This window comes from Hypomesus nipponensis, chromosome 12 (genome assembly GCF_054491055.1).
Source record: "Hypomesus nipponensis isolate SF chromosome 12, ASM5449105v1, whole genome shotgun sequence".
Classification (NCBI taxonomy): Eukaryota; Metazoa; Chordata; class Actinopteri; order Osmeriformes; family Osmeridae; genus Hypomesus; species Hypomesus nipponensis.
Window position 1 is genome coordinate 9,535,001 of NC_140372.1, and position 17,696 is coordinate 9,552,696.

General features: G+C 45.4%; 3 protein-coding genes and 1 long non-coding RNA gene across 5 annotated transcripts in view; 1 reads left to right on the plus strand and 3 right to left on the minus strand.

Annotated features, from left to right (window-relative positions):
• LOC146260992 (receptor tyrosine-protein kinase erbB-4-like) overlaps positions 1–3,840 on the minus strand; it is a 144,021-nt gene extending 140,181 nt beyond the window's left edge. The window contains 1 exon segment of the mRNA XM_084667462.1: positions 3,481–3,840. Within this exon segment, the coding sequence (XP_084523588.1) occupies positions 3,481–3,553 (73 nt within the window). The 5' untranslated portion in view covers positions 3,554–3,840.
• A 1,339-nt stretch (positions 3,841–5,179) lies between these two features.
• LOC146260993 (receptor activity-modifying protein 1-like) lies at positions 5,180–11,334 on the plus strand. 2 transcript variants are annotated; one of them, XM_084668648.1, is made up of 3 exons: positions 5,180–5,645; positions 6,874–7,045; positions 9,081–11,334. In XM_084668648.1, the coding sequence occupies exons 1-3, from the start codon at positions 5,591–5,593 to the stop codon at positions 9,334–9,336; spliced, it is 483 nt and encodes a 160-aa protein (XP_084524774.1). In that variant the 5' UTR covers positions 5,180–5,590; the 3' UTR covers positions 9,337–11,334. The 2 variants fall into 2 exon arrangements, with proteins under 2 accessions (XP_084524774.1, XP_084524775.1); XM_084668649.1 differs by having other exon boundaries at positions 5,188–5,645; positions 6,907–7,045; positions 9,081–11,016.
• On the minus strand, positions 6,163–9,148 carry LOC146260994 (uncharacterized). The gene is made up of 2 exons (XR_014724818.1): positions 9,099–9,148; positions 6,163–7,737 (listed from the first exon to the last, which is right to left on the minus strand). It is a non-coding gene; the product is annotated as an uncharacterized LOC146260994 (long non-coding RNA).
• Positions 11,335–12,020: 686 nt separating the features above from the next.
• Positions 12,021–14,938, minus strand: LOC146260995 (putative methyltransferase DDB_G0268948). Its single transcript, XM_084668065.1, has 6 exons — positions 14,626–14,938; positions 14,174–14,334; positions 13,846–14,059; positions 13,571–13,674; positions 13,153–13,290; positions 12,021–12,864 (listed from the first exon to the last, which is right to left on the minus strand). The coding sequence occupies exons 1-6, from the start codon at positions 14,833–14,835 to the stop codon at positions 12,768–12,770; spliced, it is 924 nt and encodes a 307-aa protein (XP_084524191.1). The 5' UTR covers positions 14,836–14,938; the 3' UTR covers positions 12,021–12,767.
• Positions 14,939–17,696: the final 2,758 nt, after the last annotated feature.

The following is a 17,696-nucleotide window of genomic DNA, read 5'->3' on the forward strand; positions in this document are numbered from 1 at the left end:
ACTCTGGCAATTGAAAGGAAGATTTACTGTTGATTCTTTCAACCACAATCTTGGATGTTTTCCCTCTCACGCTGTGCAGTTGTGCTACCGCATGTAAATATTTGGATGGTTCGTGAACTTGAGAACAGAAGCATCTCTGTGAAGACGCCCAACAAACTAAATGTCAAGTAAATACTCTTCTACGGTCATATCAGTTGCACTGCTTGAGAAAGTTCACTGTGTTGCAATATGACAGAGACTTAATCATACATTGGTCAATTGCTATGCACTGTCAAACACGTGGGGAGCACTTGATGTACCTAAACTAGCCATGGCAATGAACCTCCTGAACCATGCCTGTCAAGTCATCCGTTTGAGACTAATCAAAGGCACGTCAATTACATATCACATTTATGTGAATGTGAGCTCGTTGAGAGCGTGGATGAGCCTGGATCACATGAACCTGAGGCATCAGCCACGTCCTGCAGTAGAGCAGCTTAGGAGCTGCAGTTATTTCTCCTTCATTTGATTTATTTAGGGGGGACCATCGTTTCTCTCTCTCACACACACACACACACACACACACACACACACACAAGCAAAAAAGAAAACACACAAACACCGTTTCGCTATCAACCAACCGAAACGTAGCTGTCCCACTTTGTGAGGGCAGCAGCAGGATGAGGGTAGAGTGAACGTGGAGAGGAGAGGAGCCTCGGTAAGCTAGTGACTGGCGTGGGCCGCCGGCCCCTCCCCAAGACACCCTGTCAGTGCTGACTCATTTACACCGGGAATTCATTCCCCCACGCTCCTGTACTGTGAAGACAAACCGATTGTCTAGACAGATGCTATCTAAAGCGCTTAATTAGACGCTGATAAATTCTCATTTCCTGCCCTTCTGTGAACTCATCCACCCAGATTAATCCGAGCGACGGCTGATGAATAATTTGATATTGGTATTCACAGGTCCTCCCTTTGCCGTTTACTACAGAGAGATGCTTAAATGTCAGACTGCAGCCTGATCAGAATAGGAGAGCCAGACTGGGAGGCAGACAGACAGACAGACAGACAGACAGACAGACATGCACAAGGGCAGGAAGACAGACTGGAGCCCAAAATGATGTGTCAGATGAGAAAGTACTGACTGAACACTGGGTGTGTGAGCCAAGCTTTACTAAACCATATACTTACAGTGTCCTCACAGTTAGTTTATTCAACTTTGGTTAAAGCTTGCAGGATGTACTTAAGGCCCTCAACTGAGCTTAACAGCCAAGACAGAAAGATGGGGATGAGAGAGAGAGTGTGTGTGTGTGTGTGTGTGTGTGTGTGTGTGTGTGTGTGTGTGTGTGTGTGTGTGTGTGTGTGTGTGTGTGTGTGTGTGTGTGTGTGTGTGTGTGTGTGTGTGTGTGCATAAGCATGTGTGTGTGTTTGGTAGGAGTGGAGGACTAGGGAGATGGTGGGAGTCAAAACCAAATTACTATTCAACGCACATACACACAAACACACACACGCTCTCTCACACACACAACTTCCCAAGCGAGCAAGCGGCATAGTTCAGATTCTTTGGCAAATTTGCATCACAAATATGGCCTTGGCTGGGAATATAGGCATGCCAAATAACCCAATCTGGGTGCTGTTTTTCTCCTCAACGCCCAACCATCCATCCATCTCTGTCTTTCTCTCTCCATTCCACCTCCACTTCTGTCAGTGTCGACACAGTCACTCTCAAGAGAAACCAGGGTTCAGTTCCCATGTTCGGTTCCACAGTGGAGATGAGGGTTGGCAGTGTGGATCCCTCAGCATAACGAGAGAAGTGAGGAAGCCCAAGCTGTATAGGTTTGCGAATCCCCACGACACACTTACAGATAATGGTATTGGCATTCATATTTGCTCTGGCACAACAGATGCATCATTCACTAAATCAATTGGCACAGGGACTCGATGCCCGAGGGCCACCATAAAGCAGGGATTGCAATAAAGCACATATTCTCCTCTATCAGTCACCAAAGAAAGCAGGATTGGAAACTGTCAGCTCCCAGAGTATGTATATGTTTGGATTGTGAACTGTTAAATAAAGGTACAATGAAAGACCCTCACAAATTCACCATTTCACAAAGTGGCTAGTCCCCCAAACAATGCCACGGTGTTCATGTCAGAAAGGGAGAGAAAGTTCAAATGATCAATAGGCCCATGAAGGTGTATGCGTCTGTACAAGTGGAGGCAATAGAAAAGTTCAACAGTAACCATAATTTCACAATTTATATGCCACCCGTCATTATCATCGGTTGAATGGTTAGGCCTACATTATTCAAATGGCGTGTAGGCAGTAGTCACATTTGCAGAAAACACTGATAGTCACAAATGATTTTAAATTAAAAAGGAACGCTGACGCAGCCACCCCCGTGCATACCGAGGTGACAACAATCCCTTGATTCATAAACGACTCTTTTTCACTTGCATTCAGAAATGCATAATGAACAAACTCGCGGGAATACGGTACGGGACACGGGGTAAGAGCAGCGTGGGACCCCGGTAGGAAGAGAGATATTCGCTTGCATCAGTAACAGTGTACCTCTGTTTATAAGCCTCCACCGCTGACCAGACCAGAGCGAAAACTATTTCACCTGTCGCTTTATTTTATTCCGAGAGAAGGTAGGGTGACATAATAAAGACAGAAACTGAACCCTAGTGCATTGCCTTGCACTTCTCTTTAAAATAAGTATTGTTTTGTGTATGCTCAAAAGAATGCCCAATAATATTGCTTCTGAAAACTCATGCCAACCTGGTATTTTAGGTAGATTAAAAACAATTATGAGGACGCAGACAAATTTGTTCCTAATAATATAGCCTATTATGAAATATGCCACAGCATAAAATGTTGCCGAAATGCAATAATATCGATTTGCAAATAAACCAACCTACAAATGCAAGTATGACGTTACGACTTTTTAATTATTTTACAATTCATTCATAACAATTCATTGCGTTCACAACTGCCTTGGGTTGCCAATCCATCAAGAACAATTTCCCCCAACAACATCGCCCAGACCTGGCTCCAAACATTTGAGAACTAATTTAAACCAGAGATGAGAACGACGCAGATCAAACACTTCTAAATTCATAATTTCATCATCCCTTTAAAATGTATGACCAGTAAAATCTGAATACCAATTCGTTTCTTAATTAATATCAAGCTGTAGCTCGTGTATTCCGCCAATATATCGATTCAAAGATCGTTTATGGTACCACAAAATAAATTTAATATAGGGATTATTGTGTTTATTGACGAGCTTGCACTTGTCCTTTGTGGAAGTTTAGGATGCCTTTACGCAGTCTGTGTTAGATAAGAGACTGCCTTACAATGCCTAAACAGAGTTATCACCGTAGAAGCCCCTTGTTTCAACGACAGATTGAGGCAGATTGCAACAAGAGGATCCGTTAGTTCAACCTGCCCAGTGTCCAAACACCTTGCGCAACAGCGCGCACGGCGCTGTCACTCACCTGCTTGTGTAGCGCTCGACCGGATCACAACAAAGATGACGAGAAGGCTTCGAAGACACGAGGGAAACTTCATTTTGCAGGGTGGTGATTATAACTCCTGTAACTCACATGTCCAATAAGATATCCCGTTATCAAACGAACTAAATGAAACGTCAGGTCTTGATAGTGTCAACTGTGCCTTCCGCGAGTCGTCTCCTTGGTCCCTCGGCAAAAGTAGTAACTGTGCCGAAGTTTAAGCAGTATGTTTGTTGTTTTGATTTACAGCAACAAATATTTTGACTATTTTTCACGGCAGATAACCAATGCCATTACTCTTCTCTGTTCCGTACTGCCGTTAGTTCGGACTCTGGGAACACACCCTCTGTGCGACTCACACCTCTACAACTAGCGGATTGGACACAAAGTCGGATAAACACGCCCACACCACTTGTCACCTTTTCTTATTGGCTCACTAGACTAAAATTAATTCTTATTGTCAATAGTTTATACACCTGTTTGGGACACCTGCCGCAGCTACGATATTAAAAGACTGGTATAAACTCAAAACAAAACGGTTACATGTTTCTCATTCACTTACTAAAAGTTGGCTATTTGAACATACATGTTGTCCTTATCTATTTTAATTGTCATGTCATTTATGCTCAGGTTCCATTTCGTAAACCCTACATTTTGCAATATCGGATACACAAGCGAAGTCTTGATATCAAACCAATCCTAAATACCTTACTCACCCACACAAACATATAGTATAGACCGAGCATGTGCAAGATAAACCGATATATGAGATATGTAAGTGGCTGTTATCGACTTGAAATATATTACCCGTGTAAAGATGTTCGACTCCAGTTTGCTACTCAAACGTAGCTGTGAATAAATAATTGTCAACCGATTGACGCCCAACAAGAACGCACGCGTCACCATCTGGAAATATCCACAAGGGGGCCTGTGAAATTATATTATTTACATTTGACTTGTACAATCTGTAATTTTATTACAATCCATACTAATTTTTACGCATTTATTGAATGGAATCATATGTTTTACATCTGAATGCTGGAACCACTACATGGGCAGCTGGCCAGGTTAGGAGTGATGTTAGGAAGAGAATTATGATATTAACTTTCAGTCTATGAATATCAGTTCAATATGTCCGAGGGATATATTATACATATTCATAGTAAAAGGCTAAAGATTGTTGGTTCATCAATTGTAGTAGAAGTTAGACGCCGAACTGTTCAGGTGATGTTCATCTTCTGTCCTCTACTGCAGTCTAGAGGAATTAAATGGAACATGTGCATCAACCAATGCGCTCACGCGCGTACACACACAAAGGCATACACAGTTTACACGGGTAATTGGTTTGTTAAGATCATATTGTTAAGATAATCACAATGGGTTAATAATATACTATAGTTGTACCCTTTCTGTGAGTATATTGCTCTCACTTAAGCTGACAACAGCCTCAACAAACACTGGATGGCAGCAAAGTTATACAAAATTCACACAAACCTCTTTGGGCAAATCAGACAATAATTGTTACTGATTGTCCCAAACTACACCCACTCGAATCTAATCAACCTTTATGTAAATTGGAGCAACAATTGTTTGAGTGGAAAACACAATAGAGGCTATTCGTTTTATTTGCCACTGTCAAGGGCAATGCTTGGGATAAATGCTTAGGACTTATGATTTCTTCCTTAACTGTCCCCTGCTTTGCAACGCCTTATGAGCTCCTTAATGTCAGTGCCATTTAACACCCGGAATAATTTTCCAAACATTATTTGAATTTCACGTGTAGTATCAGAGAAAAAAAGTGAATACTTTTAAGCAAGGTTAAGAAGTAGCCGACCAAAAACATCTGGGTGTTTTATTAACCACTGTAGGCAAAGTCAAATGGAATATGAAGACGGTTTTACGCAAGCCTCAATCACTTTCGTCGCTGTAGGTTTGAGAAGCGAGATGTTACAGTAGAGGGGGCAAGGAGTGTAGTGGAACTCACGTTAATTTGAGAAATTAGAGTACAAGGGACTTCAGAAGAATATTATAGATTGGTAGGTTGCAGGTCTACACTGCAATACGTTACCTCAAGGTGTATTTTGGTAAATAAACCATGACACTGGATTGGTTATCGACATTGAAACTTGGCATTGTTCTGTGTGCGACAGGTAAGTTATTTTGATTAGTGAACAATACTATGCGAAAGCATTCTTGATCGTACACAATGTGTCGTTCAACCATTAAACTTTGATAAGATTTGTTTGAATACATTACAAAACGGATAACGTAATTGCATCCTTTTTGACAGATATCATTGTGTGGATTTCACGCAATAACTCAATGATGGTGGCATTTCCAATGAAAATGAATATAATAAGTTGCATGGAACAACATTGACTAAAGGTGTAATAAATCAGTGTCCGATGAGGGATCGATGAAGTCACAGAACGGCACATAGTACGTTTACTTGGTATATAGGAGTGTTGGACGATGTCTGGAATTTAATAGAGATTAAATTATTTTGAAAAATATTTATTTAATGCAAGGCCTTGCACAGGTCTCACAGGTCTTCGTAAAAAAAACATGTTCTCAGTGAAGATGTATTTTTCATATTGATTTGTTTTGGGAAACTTGTGACCTCTGACCACAAGGTAGATGTACAGTATAAGCAGAGAGACAGCAAGGTTTTAACGCTGTGATAACTTTTTTTAACGGCATGAAAGATCTTAATCTTACAATTAACATTATTTTCAGGTTCAGTGTATACCAGCTTGTAGTTTTTCATTGAGGACAGCTTATGTGATTTAGTCTGCTAGAGAGCAAACAGTACAGGCTACACAGTGGGCTGTTATCAGCCCTGTTCAGACCTGCTTTGCACCAGGTTTATGTAGACATCAATCAAAAGCACCTGTGTGTGCCCCCTTAGACCATTCAACAGCCATAAGCCACAGACTACTAGTGGACCCCTCCTTCCCTGCACAGAAGCAGCATGTCTGAGCTCAGATCCCTCGGGGGGAAATTGCTCTTTGAACTTGAGTTTGTTTACATGCACCAAAAAAGTATACAAGAGCAGGGCTGGGATTGGAACCCAGACCGAAGTTGAGAAAACAGGCTTCTAGTGCATGAAGCGGTCGATGATTGACTTTCAGATAATGTGGATGGTTTCATGTTGTGGCATGATGTTTACAGTGCGTTCAGATGATTCACTTCTAATGAGAATAGAAATTTGGTTGATCATGTATACTAAACAGTGTTTAGCCAACTCTGACTTTGTGTTTTTTTGTACTGTATCATATTGTTTTTATTTGAGTCCCTGAGATGCCAATTTCATTGAAGCACACTCTTAGAGTCACCACCTGTTATCTTCCTGATTGCTGCTTCCCTGATTGTATCCAGTCACCACTGGATGTTTCTTCTGTCCCTATCCAGCTCATGGGGTCCATGCTGTGACTGGTTGCAGCAGCGTCTACTATGAGAGTGTCATCACTAAGTTATGCCTGACCAAATTTACTCTGGACATGGAGGGACTGGACCCAAACCTGTGGTGCAACTGGCCTCAAACTCTCCAGTGAGTCACTGTGCACATGCAGCAAAAGCTTTTACCAAACACTCTGGAAAGGACTAAATGCACATACCAAAAATGTTTTATCATCATAAACATGAACCATGGGGAGTGATTGGGACATAGGCCAATTTGAATTCATGTTGGATCAGACTAGAATGTTTTCGTAAAAGCTCATTTCTTTACCCATCTTGGATATCAAGTGTTTCTCGAGGGATCTTGACTGTGTGTGTTTATCTGTATGCCATGTCAGACAAGTCACCTCCTCTCTCCTTGATTTCCTGAGGGAGTCAGACTGACAAGTGTCACTGAAGAGGCCACCGTCCATGCAGGGAGTTCCCCCAGCAACGCCCTCTCTCTCCGTTCTACACTGCTTGTCACTGGTGACCTTGCTGTGGCAGCGATGCACTCAATGTGACAGTTCTGTCACCCTCAGAAAGGGACACATTTGTGTTGTCGCAGTGTTCAAAATCGTAGGTGTTTGGTAGTTTTGAACGTCCACATTAGGCGTAGGCGATGTCAAACGCTTCCATGTTATCCATTTTAACAGCTTTAGATCAGATGCCTTCAATCTAACGCCTACAGTTTCCAATAGGCTTTCCAGTGTTAACATGTGTATCACCACGACAGAAGCGACTCTTCTCCCCGTACATGACCATGCTGTGGTTCCACAATCCTTTTATATCACTGCCAATATCCTGAGTCACAGAGATAGAGAGAGAGAGAGAGGGAGAGAGAGAGAGGGGGAGAGAGAGAGAGAGATGGGGAGAGATTGAGCTCCATTCATGAACATAGATAAATGCATTGTCAAAAAGGAATGGAAAGAAGACAAATCCACAGATGTAGCGTTCGGAGAAGAGAAAGAACGAGTGAGGTTCAGCTGCAAAGAGACAAATAGAACCTTTCCCTCATCACTATGTTCTGGGGCCTTGACTTGGAGCAATGCAGGATTCTAGTGGAAGGTGACACCTGTGCGCAGGTGCTGTTGAGTGGCACCCTGCCATGTTGGCTCTTTCTGCATGGTGCCAAGAGAACAAGTCAACCAGGGGATAGTGTGTCATCTCTTTTCCTCCACATCCTCGCCTTACCTTATTAAAGGTTCCTCCACTATGCAGTATACAGTGCAAACCAGGAGAAGGAATATCATGACAGATGATTTAACACTGGATGGCAGCGATAAGTATAACTGTATATGCTTGGTGGGAGGTGTGGGGATTCTGTACTGGAATTGGAAGCAGAGGCAGAAAACAGTACTCACCAGGGTTGCCAGTTTCAAAGGAAACATTGTATTTTCTCAAGGATACTTTGACCCAAATCCAGTGGGACTCCTGCCCTTTGGTCATTCTCTGTGACAGAAAACCCCATGTGAATGTCATTGCTGTTGACTGGAAGTTGTATTGAAGCATGAGTCACCTGCTGCCATGTTGATACTTATGTGCAAAGACTTTTGATTTGAAACATGTTGTGATGGTGCCTTGAGAGAACCACGACTGTGTCGTGGCGGGCTTCAATCATTCAAAACACCTGTAGTATCGCCAGGGGACTAAAGGCACTTTGGTGTCCAGCACTTCTAAATATACCCAGCCAGACATCCTGGTCATTCTGAGTAGCTGCAGTGGTATGGTGAGGCAGAGCGGGGGGGAACTACTCTGCTGGCATGTGTCTAACTTCTCTGGACCCCCCTCACCCCCCACCACCACCTATCTAGTTATATTTAGCTGTGCTAAGCCCAGCCTGGTAATTCTATCTAGCTGCATTCTGCTTTGGATTCTCCCATTGCTTTGACCTCCGCATTGAAACTGGTCACTTTTTAAAGGTCGTTTTCCGGAAGACGAGAGGTGATCCCGATCTTGCTTCTGTTGTGATGGATGAGCGCTCCCAGATTTCTTCCCACCGTCACTGCCTTCATGTAAAGGCCACTTTGCATACAGCGACGTGAGAAACGGAATCAAACCAGTTGCGTTGTTCTGCACTTTGCGTAAAGCATCGTGTAGTAAGATCAGAAATGAATCAAATGTAACTCTGCTGTCTCCCCCTGCAGGCCATACGGAGCACTAACCAACTGCACCTTCATGGTCGCGTGGAAGTTAGACTGTTTCTGGCCCAACCATGTGATTGACCAGCTCTTCATCCGGATCCACCAGCACTACTTCCACAACTGCTCTCTGACGGGCCGGCTGCTCCACGACCCCCCGCTTCATATTCTAGGCCCCTTCATTGCCGTGCCTGTCCTGATCACGCTGCTCATGACAGCCCTGGTGGTCTGGAGGAGCAAGCGCAGTAAAGGAGTCCTGTAGGAGGGGGACAGCCGGCCCGCAGACAGGAGGGTCCAATTCAGGATATCAGCAAGGAGACCTACAGTATCATGCCGGAAATTTCTCATAGTTAAGACCTGTGTCAAAATACAGTCAGAAAATTATTTTATAGACTTCAGCATTTGCTTATGTTTTCCCTTGGTTTCAGTTTGCCAGACAAGAACAATCAAGCTCAGATAAGCGAAGCACGTTAGATAGCAAGTTAGAACCGAATGTTAACATTGGTCTGCTAGGTTTATGGGAATGGGTTTCTCAAAACCCCACTGGGACAGCATAACTCTGGGCTTTGTGCATTTAACTAAATCCTCTACAAGTCGTGAGCAGTGCCCCTTGTGCACTTCTGGATAAGGCACAGCCCAGCGGAGAGCTGTCTGAAAAATACAGTAAAAACTAAATGGGATACAAGACAGTACACCTTCTGGATTCAAAAGCCGTATATTAATTGTACAGAACATCCCTTCCCCCAATCAGTCTAAAGTGGTTTGTATGTTACCAGTCTTTGTAACAATATAATTGTCAAGATTCAATTTGAAAATATGTTTTATGTGAGCAGTGTCACCACTAGTACATAGTGTGTGTAAATATTGTCATATTTTGCAAAGGATGGGGATATATGTTTCATATTCCAGCATGAATAACAGTATAACAGCCCTTTTGATCCCCCTTCTACAGAGTGGTGTAGGATTGCTTGTTTGTGCTCCATCAGCCCCCACCAGGACCAGAATAGCTCTGCCCAGCAGAGCACTGCTTGTGACTGTACAAGCCATAATAGCACAGCTCCCACAACCCCTCCACCTACTACCCTCTCCACCTGTGTGGAAAACCAATAAAAGACATCAGAAGGCTTTGAGCTCCAGCAGGGGTATAGATAGATCCGTTCTGTCCTCCGCGCTCTGGGTCACCACCACCAGAGCGGCGAGGTGTGACTTCCTGCCTCATTTAGAGACGCCGAGCTGGGAGACGGCCGGCAGCCGGCAGGCTTCCTGAGACCCCGCTCTCAGGAGGAGACGGGGGAACACGAGGAATGCCCTTTTTGACTGACAGCTTCCCAGAGCACAAGCGACAGAGCCCAGAGTCCCCAGTCGGGCTCGCCATAGCAACGGGGGTCATTAGTCTCCGTGTAATGGCGCTAAATGGACACAGATTAAAATGTGGGACTTCGCTGGTTATGTGGCAACTGTCAGGCTTCTGGGGAGGTGACCGGGTGTGTAATGAGGAGGACGGAGCCCGCGGCGTTCACACGGTGAGACGCTGGACAGATGGAGCCACAGGACAGCTCTGATATGATGTCAAAGGGGACAGTCACAATAGCAATAAACTAGAGGGTTCTACAGCTGCACGATTAATGCACACCTAGGCCTAACTACAGGGTGATACCTGCCCGAACACAATACAACATGAGTCTGTGTTTGTGTACTATGGGGCTGGTGTCAGACCGCCTCATTGAGATCTCTCACAGTTCTTGGTGTTTTATGTAACAGCCGTTAGCTGTAGGGCCCCGAGAATCTGATTGCTTGGCCATACTTAATTCAATAATAAAAGCCGCAGTGTGCTGTGTGCATTCAAAACGAAACATGCCCAAACGGTCCCAAAAGGCCAACCTCATCTTTTCATCTCTTGGAGTCTGCCCCACCGAGCTCACGCACAGGCTGGAAATAAAAGGCGGTGATGGAAGGAAGGCCACAAGGCAGCGAAGGCCTCAAGGTTGCTCAGTTCAAGGGAGAGCGATCAGGAAAGCCGGGGAGCATTGTGAGGCCAGGGTAATCACCATCTGTTAGCTTGCCCCTGGACAACCTGTGTACTCATTAGAAAAGTGTAAACTCAGACCCCCACAGGGAGAGTCAACCTGAGGGAGGAAACGGCGGCTCTGTTTCTGAATACAGTCAAGGTCAGCGAGGAGGGGAGAAACAGGTGAAATGTTGTTTGAGGGAGGCCAAGCCATGTGGATTCAAAACAGTTGCACCAATAATGCAGGTCAGTGCATAATGTGGTTAAGGAATTTGATTCCCCCGCCCATCGCCCGGAAGATATTCTGAGTTGTGGAGCTCCCATGGTGTCTGTGTAACGCGGTAGTGCACTCCCATGGAGATGTCTGCCATTTTTAAGTTGGTTTCGTCTTCCACACTCATCCACAGCCCTCAGTCCCAAACCTGTCAGACCAGCAACAGCCTCCTGTAAAAGCCCTCTGGCTCCCCATTACGATTGGCTGAGCAGGCTGGCTGTCCGACTGGCTCGGCTCATTACCGAAACTCCAGACACCCAACTCCAAGCTCTGCAGGCAGAAACAAATACTCTGCTAATAAAAAGTTAGAGCTAAAGTCTTTGGAGATAAAAAAAAAAAAAGAGTCCAGAAGTGAGTCTGTGTAATTGCTTTGGGAGGAAGGGCCCCTTTCAAAGATGGGAATTTAGTTTCAGTAAAAGCCATTTCGTTTTAGTAGGAGCAACTAATATCTCTCCTGTCGTTGATTGTATGTCAGAATTCTGAATCTATGCAGGGACCAGGTGACATGGTTTCCAGAGGGAGGGTTTGGGCTGGGTCAAGACCACTTCTGTTCTGCCTCTAGGGATACCCTGCAGCGTAGAGGAGACTGGAGACTCATTAGTCATATTTGCTCTGCTGGCAAGGCCTCACTCAAACCCTGAATGACTGACAAGCACACAACTCATTGACTGAAGGGGTCACTTGCAACATTTTATTGTTCAGTTGCACACTAAGAACATTAGCATCACCATCATATTTTTATCATGGAAGGTTTACTCCTCAGGTCTTGTTATGGTAAATTAGCTTGCAAGAATGCCAGCAACAATACCAGCCATGACTCTGACAAAAGCAAGAGGAGAAGGAATCAATTTGACAAACAACTGCATCACTGTGAAAAAAAACAACCAGCCCAAGTGCCACTTGCCCCCGAGACAAAGAAGACCTTGCCAGCCATGACTAAGCTGCATTTGAGGACAAAACTGCTTGTCACTTTTTAAGAGTGAAAATACAACCGTTTCAAAGAGCCAGCTTTGGCTACAGTTGTCCTGGGCAGGGGGTTACAGTGGAAGGCAGATGTTTGTGGACTGTCTGAAGGAATTAATTAGTTTTAGCTTGTCCTGACAGCTACCGGAGAGACAGACTGAATTTGCATGAATCTGTTTAACATAAACGTCAGGATTCAAGTTCTACAGTACCATTTTCTGACAAGAGGGGGAGCCAGTGGCCTAAACTCCCTGATCTGCAGGAAACAAGAATGGCCCTAAAATGTCACACTGTAACCAATGGAAATAATTAGCTGAATATATACCTCAGGCACAGGTGTATAGTTGTTCTGTGGGAGGTTAAAAGATTAATTTAGTTTGAGAATCATTTGCAGGTTATGGAATCATGATGACGCAACAGTTTTGCCTTGAAACAGCTTGAGGGCCATTCAGTCCGAATCAGGCTTGCGGGCCAGCCAGTAGAAATACTTCACCACCACAACAACCTCTGTGTCTGGGGAGGGCACCCCCATAGCAGACAGCAATCTAGAGGAGCAGGAGACAGACAAAACAGTAGTCAGCACAGTCACACAAAGAGTAGGGAGACATTCAAGCCAGATGTAAGGATCCTTTCTCCAAAGTGTTCATGCAGAAATGCTTCAGGTTACAATTTCTCGGGTATGCAAGCATTAGTTTAGTCGACTGGGATATGGCTTCCGAAACATTTACTTCCCATTATTATCAGTGTAATACTCTCATGGCCAGTATTCAAGAGCTCCATTAACCTGCACAACTCATACCTCCCACTCTGTCCGTGTAACTGAGGATAATGACCTGTTCTTAAACTCGTGAGAGAGCTTTTGTGCCTCATCCGGATGCTGCTTCAGAAACGCCTGGTAGGTGGAGAAGCTTTCCACTAAGCCAATGTAGCCGCTCAGAGACATCGCCATGCTTGCACGCAGACACTCATGCCTGAATGCACACAGATACAGGTAAAAACTCTCCATAAAATGACACTGAAAACATCCTCTATCTGTCCCTAAAGACAAGGACATCCCACCTGTCGTCTCCTGCGACTGTCTTGTTTGCCCAGTAGTGACGTCAGTTGTGACTAACCCAATTCAGTCAACCAGCTGATTATCAGAATGAGGTCTGCTGAAACTGGTTGCAGGACAAACCCCTTCAGTACGAGGTGCTATGTATCCTTATTGCAATTATTTCAGTCCAGCATCACTGCGAGCGTCTGACTCACCACTCCTTCTCTGGGTATGGGCATGACTCGTACATGTGTTTGTAGAGCGGTAGAGCGCCCGAGCCGAGGTAGGCACTCCGATAAGGCAGCAGAGCGGCGTAGACCTGGAGGTAAATCAAGCCAACACTGATCCTAAATTCTCATCCATGTTGCAACAGCAGAAACGAGCTGCAACAAAACAATCAAATGTTGTACAATGCACGCTGTGTGTACAGTACAAGTCCCTATACTATAATATGTATTTATTTATAGGTGTAGTTTGGCCTTGTGTTGACCTCCTGACAGATGTCATTGAGGGTGCTGGAGAGGGTTTGGTACTCCAGCTCCATGTCCATGGTGTAGCTGAGCAGAGCCAGGCAGCCCCGGGGCTTCAGCAGCCTGTAGGCCTCCTGGAGGAACCGGGGATGGTCGAACCAGTGGGCCGCGCTCATGGACGTCACCAGGTCGGCCACGCCTGCCCCGAGCGGTAGCTCCTCTGCCGGACATTGCCTGCGTGGGCAGAGAGCCTGACGCTTCAGTGGATGAGAGACTCCAAGCTTACACAGCTGCTAGAATAAGCCAAACTAGTACACCTAAGTTTAACCATCTCCTCCTCAAACTGACATGTAGGTGATGTTTGGGATGCTGCCATTGGCCAGGGCCATCTCCAGCTGGGCGGGGCTGATGTCTGTCCCCACCACCTGGGTGAAGTGAGGGGCTAGCAGGCGGGTCCCCTGACCGGAGCCACAGCCCACATCCACAGCAAGGTCATACGGCCCTGCTCTCTGGAACAGCAAGAAAGAATGCAACAGATTAAAAATATGTGCTAATGCCGTGATTTCTGTTGAATTATACATTCTACAATTGCCTGGATTAAACGTATGCTTCGACCTCATTTGTTTGTGAGGTGAAATGTTTATACAGGTCAAAGGTCTTGGGGAAAGTACACATTTTACAAGATTTAAAACCTCCACTTTTTGCTCCAAGTATTGATTAAGTGAACTCTCCTAGATGAATGCACACACACACACACACACACACACACACACACACACACACACACAGAGGCACCTTACCCTTTTCTCCAAGAAGCCCAGTATCTCTGCGAGGAGTTCTTGAGGGGGACCCGACCTGTACCTGAGGTAGGCAGCTGCATGTTCTCTCCCCTCGAAGCGACGGTTAGCCATGGTGTCCGCTGCTGAGTCACTATGACAGAGACCGAGGCTCACCAGCTGACTGGCTCTCTGACTGTCTGAGTGGAACTGATTACATCTCCAACACTTCATCTCACATGAACATGTTGATGATTAACCGCTCTCTCGACCCTTGCACCGGCACACTTAGCCCCAAGCTGCTTTCAGTTTGCCACCGCTTTTGATTCTGTTTGACATTGCAAAGCAACTCTTGTGGTGTCATGCATGTGCCGTGCGAGTGCTTTGTGTGCTGTCAGGCTGAAGTTCCCGAGGATGCACTGGGTTTGGACGCCCAGCAGAGGGTGCTCATGGCATGATGACCAACAGCAGCACGAGTTGAAGGAGTTCATTCAGTGTAACGTTAGTTTAGGGAATGACGTTCCTTCACATGTTCTCGATGTGGATGCGTTGCAGCTCAGCCTACACAGTGTTTACAAGATAGATGAGGCCTAAGTGTGTGTGTGTGTACGTGCGAGTGTGTGTGCGTGTGGAAGGGGGGGGGGGGGTCATGTGTATGTGTGTGACTGCCTGCTATGTTTTAATCTCATTTTGTCATGTGTATGTGTGGTAAACCACAGTTGTGGCGAGGGACCATGGTTTCCAGTAGGAGAGTAGGGAACTTCCATACACGGAAGCCTCTCCATGCCTAGATCTTCCGTGGCTAGCTCATCCATGCCTAGCTCATCCATGGCTAGCTCATCCATGGCTAGCTCATCCATGGCTAGCTCATCCATGCCTAGCTCATCCATGGCTAGCTCATCCATGGCTAGCTCATCCATGGCTAGCTCATCCATGGCTAGCTCATGACATGGGTTCTGGAGAAGAAGGCTTGTTTTATCCAATCATCAGACATTGATCTGCTGTGTCCACTAATCAATAACAGTCACTGTGTTTGCTTGTGATTCTGTTAGCCGGGCCAGGGGCCCGGACCTCCAGACCCATGGCTGCCAGGGCCTACGTAGGCAGTCCCCTGAGATCAAATCAATCAGCCCCAATCAAAGCTGTCAGCACTGCTCACCTCACACCATGCATGTCGGCAGAGAAAGGCAGCGCTGGCCGTGTGTGTGTGTGTGTGTGTGTGCGCGTGTGTGTGTGTGTGTGAATGAATCGAGCATGAATGACAGACATAAGGAAAGCGATCATGTTACACCAGGCTCATGTTTACCAAAACATAACCAATTTCTCCCATTGAGAATGTCCTTTCACAAAGGCACACGCACGCGCCAACACACCAATATGCGACACCATTAGGACACAGTGAAGTGAGTGAACTGGGATGAGCTGCGGCGTTCGTTGCCTTGATGGGCAGCAGAGTGTTATCCTGGGGCATTCTTCCCAGTCATGAATAGGAGTTATTAATCCAGCGAGAACATGGAGGAGCAGGTCCTGACACCTGATTCATTAGACAGAGCCAACACTGCCAGGAATGGATGCATGTGTCACCCAGCTCCACTAACAGGCGCACCATAACAGGGCATTGACGTCCCTGACTGTAATTCAAAGAACGCAAGTGTGTGATTTTCATCTTTATATATATATATATATATATATATATATATATCTTTATTCTTTTTTTTATATACATACTTTTTCCATCTAGCAGTGCAACTGTAACCAAGTGAAAATAATTGGAGGAATTCAACAAGGCTTTTCTAGGAAGACAGCTGTCATACAATTAATTACTCATCTTATTAACTGTAACTCATCCAAATGAGCTGTGAGGGTCTTCTGCCTTTGCTAAAATGCTGTAGACGGTGTGTAAACTCTGTTCCACTCCTGACGTGGAGTATTAGACATGTACTAAGCGATCATACCATTAGCATGGTACTTCTCTCTCCACATCAACAGGGAAAACACAGACCCAGAAATGTCATGGCATTTGGAACATTGTACCAAATCACAGTGTGCTTTGTCGATGCGTCTGTTGATGGTGGCGTGGGTGTGGGAGGGGCTAGAATGGGGGGTGGCTCATGGGGGGGGGGGGGGGGTGACTGAGAAGTGAAACAGCTTGTAACAGTCCACTCAAGGATGCCGTTCCAGCTGTCCGTCCACACTGTCTTTATCTATGTCCTCATTGTGCAGTGTATCAAATCAGGTAGATGGAACTTTATTTTTTAATGTGGACTGAGACAACAGTGCATTTTTCCTGTGAGGAGAAGAGAGGGAAGGGGAGAGGAAGGGAGGGGAGAGGAAGGGAGGGGAGAGGAGAGGTATTGACTACAAAAAATGATATTTCCCGGTAGATTTCTCAGCAGGAAGACACAGATGGGATCAAGATACAAGATATTCAGAATGTTTGAGCTGATAAGCAAGAGAGAGACTGGCAGCGAGGCGGGGTGGGGGGGTGGGGGGACGAGAGGCTTTCAGCCAAACTCTTAGCTTCCCTGAGACTCTTTTGCAGCAGTAAAATCTTGCCAACAGGGTTGCCTCAAAAGTTTACAGTCTACGTGCTAAATATCAAGTTGCTCCTCAGGGCTGAACTCAACACCTTGCATGTGGTCAGCAGTTTTGTCCACTTCATGTTCTGCATTGAAGGTCCACTCAGACAGATATCCTGACTCTTTGGAGGATTTAGATAGATATTGGCTCAAGTAATGGCGATGGATTAGACAGATTACATTAAAGCCTGGTTTAATTGATCGACTTTTTCTTGATTATACTAATATAAGAGTGGATGTGTGTGTATGTGTGTGTGTGTGTGTGTGTTGGACCATTAGGTGGGTCCAGTTCGCTGATTCTATCGAGCTGCTGGTGCAGGTCTGAACCTTTGCTCGCATATCTCAGCTACTTAGACTGTTACCGTGGCGATAACTTCCTGAGATGAGCATGTCACAGTGACCTTTCCCTCTGACCTCGTTAGAGGGGCCACCTCGTTAAGTCCACGTGCTTAATTACGGCCCAGAGCAGTGGAACGCCAATCCTGGACACATCACTGTTTCTGTGCAGTGACATAG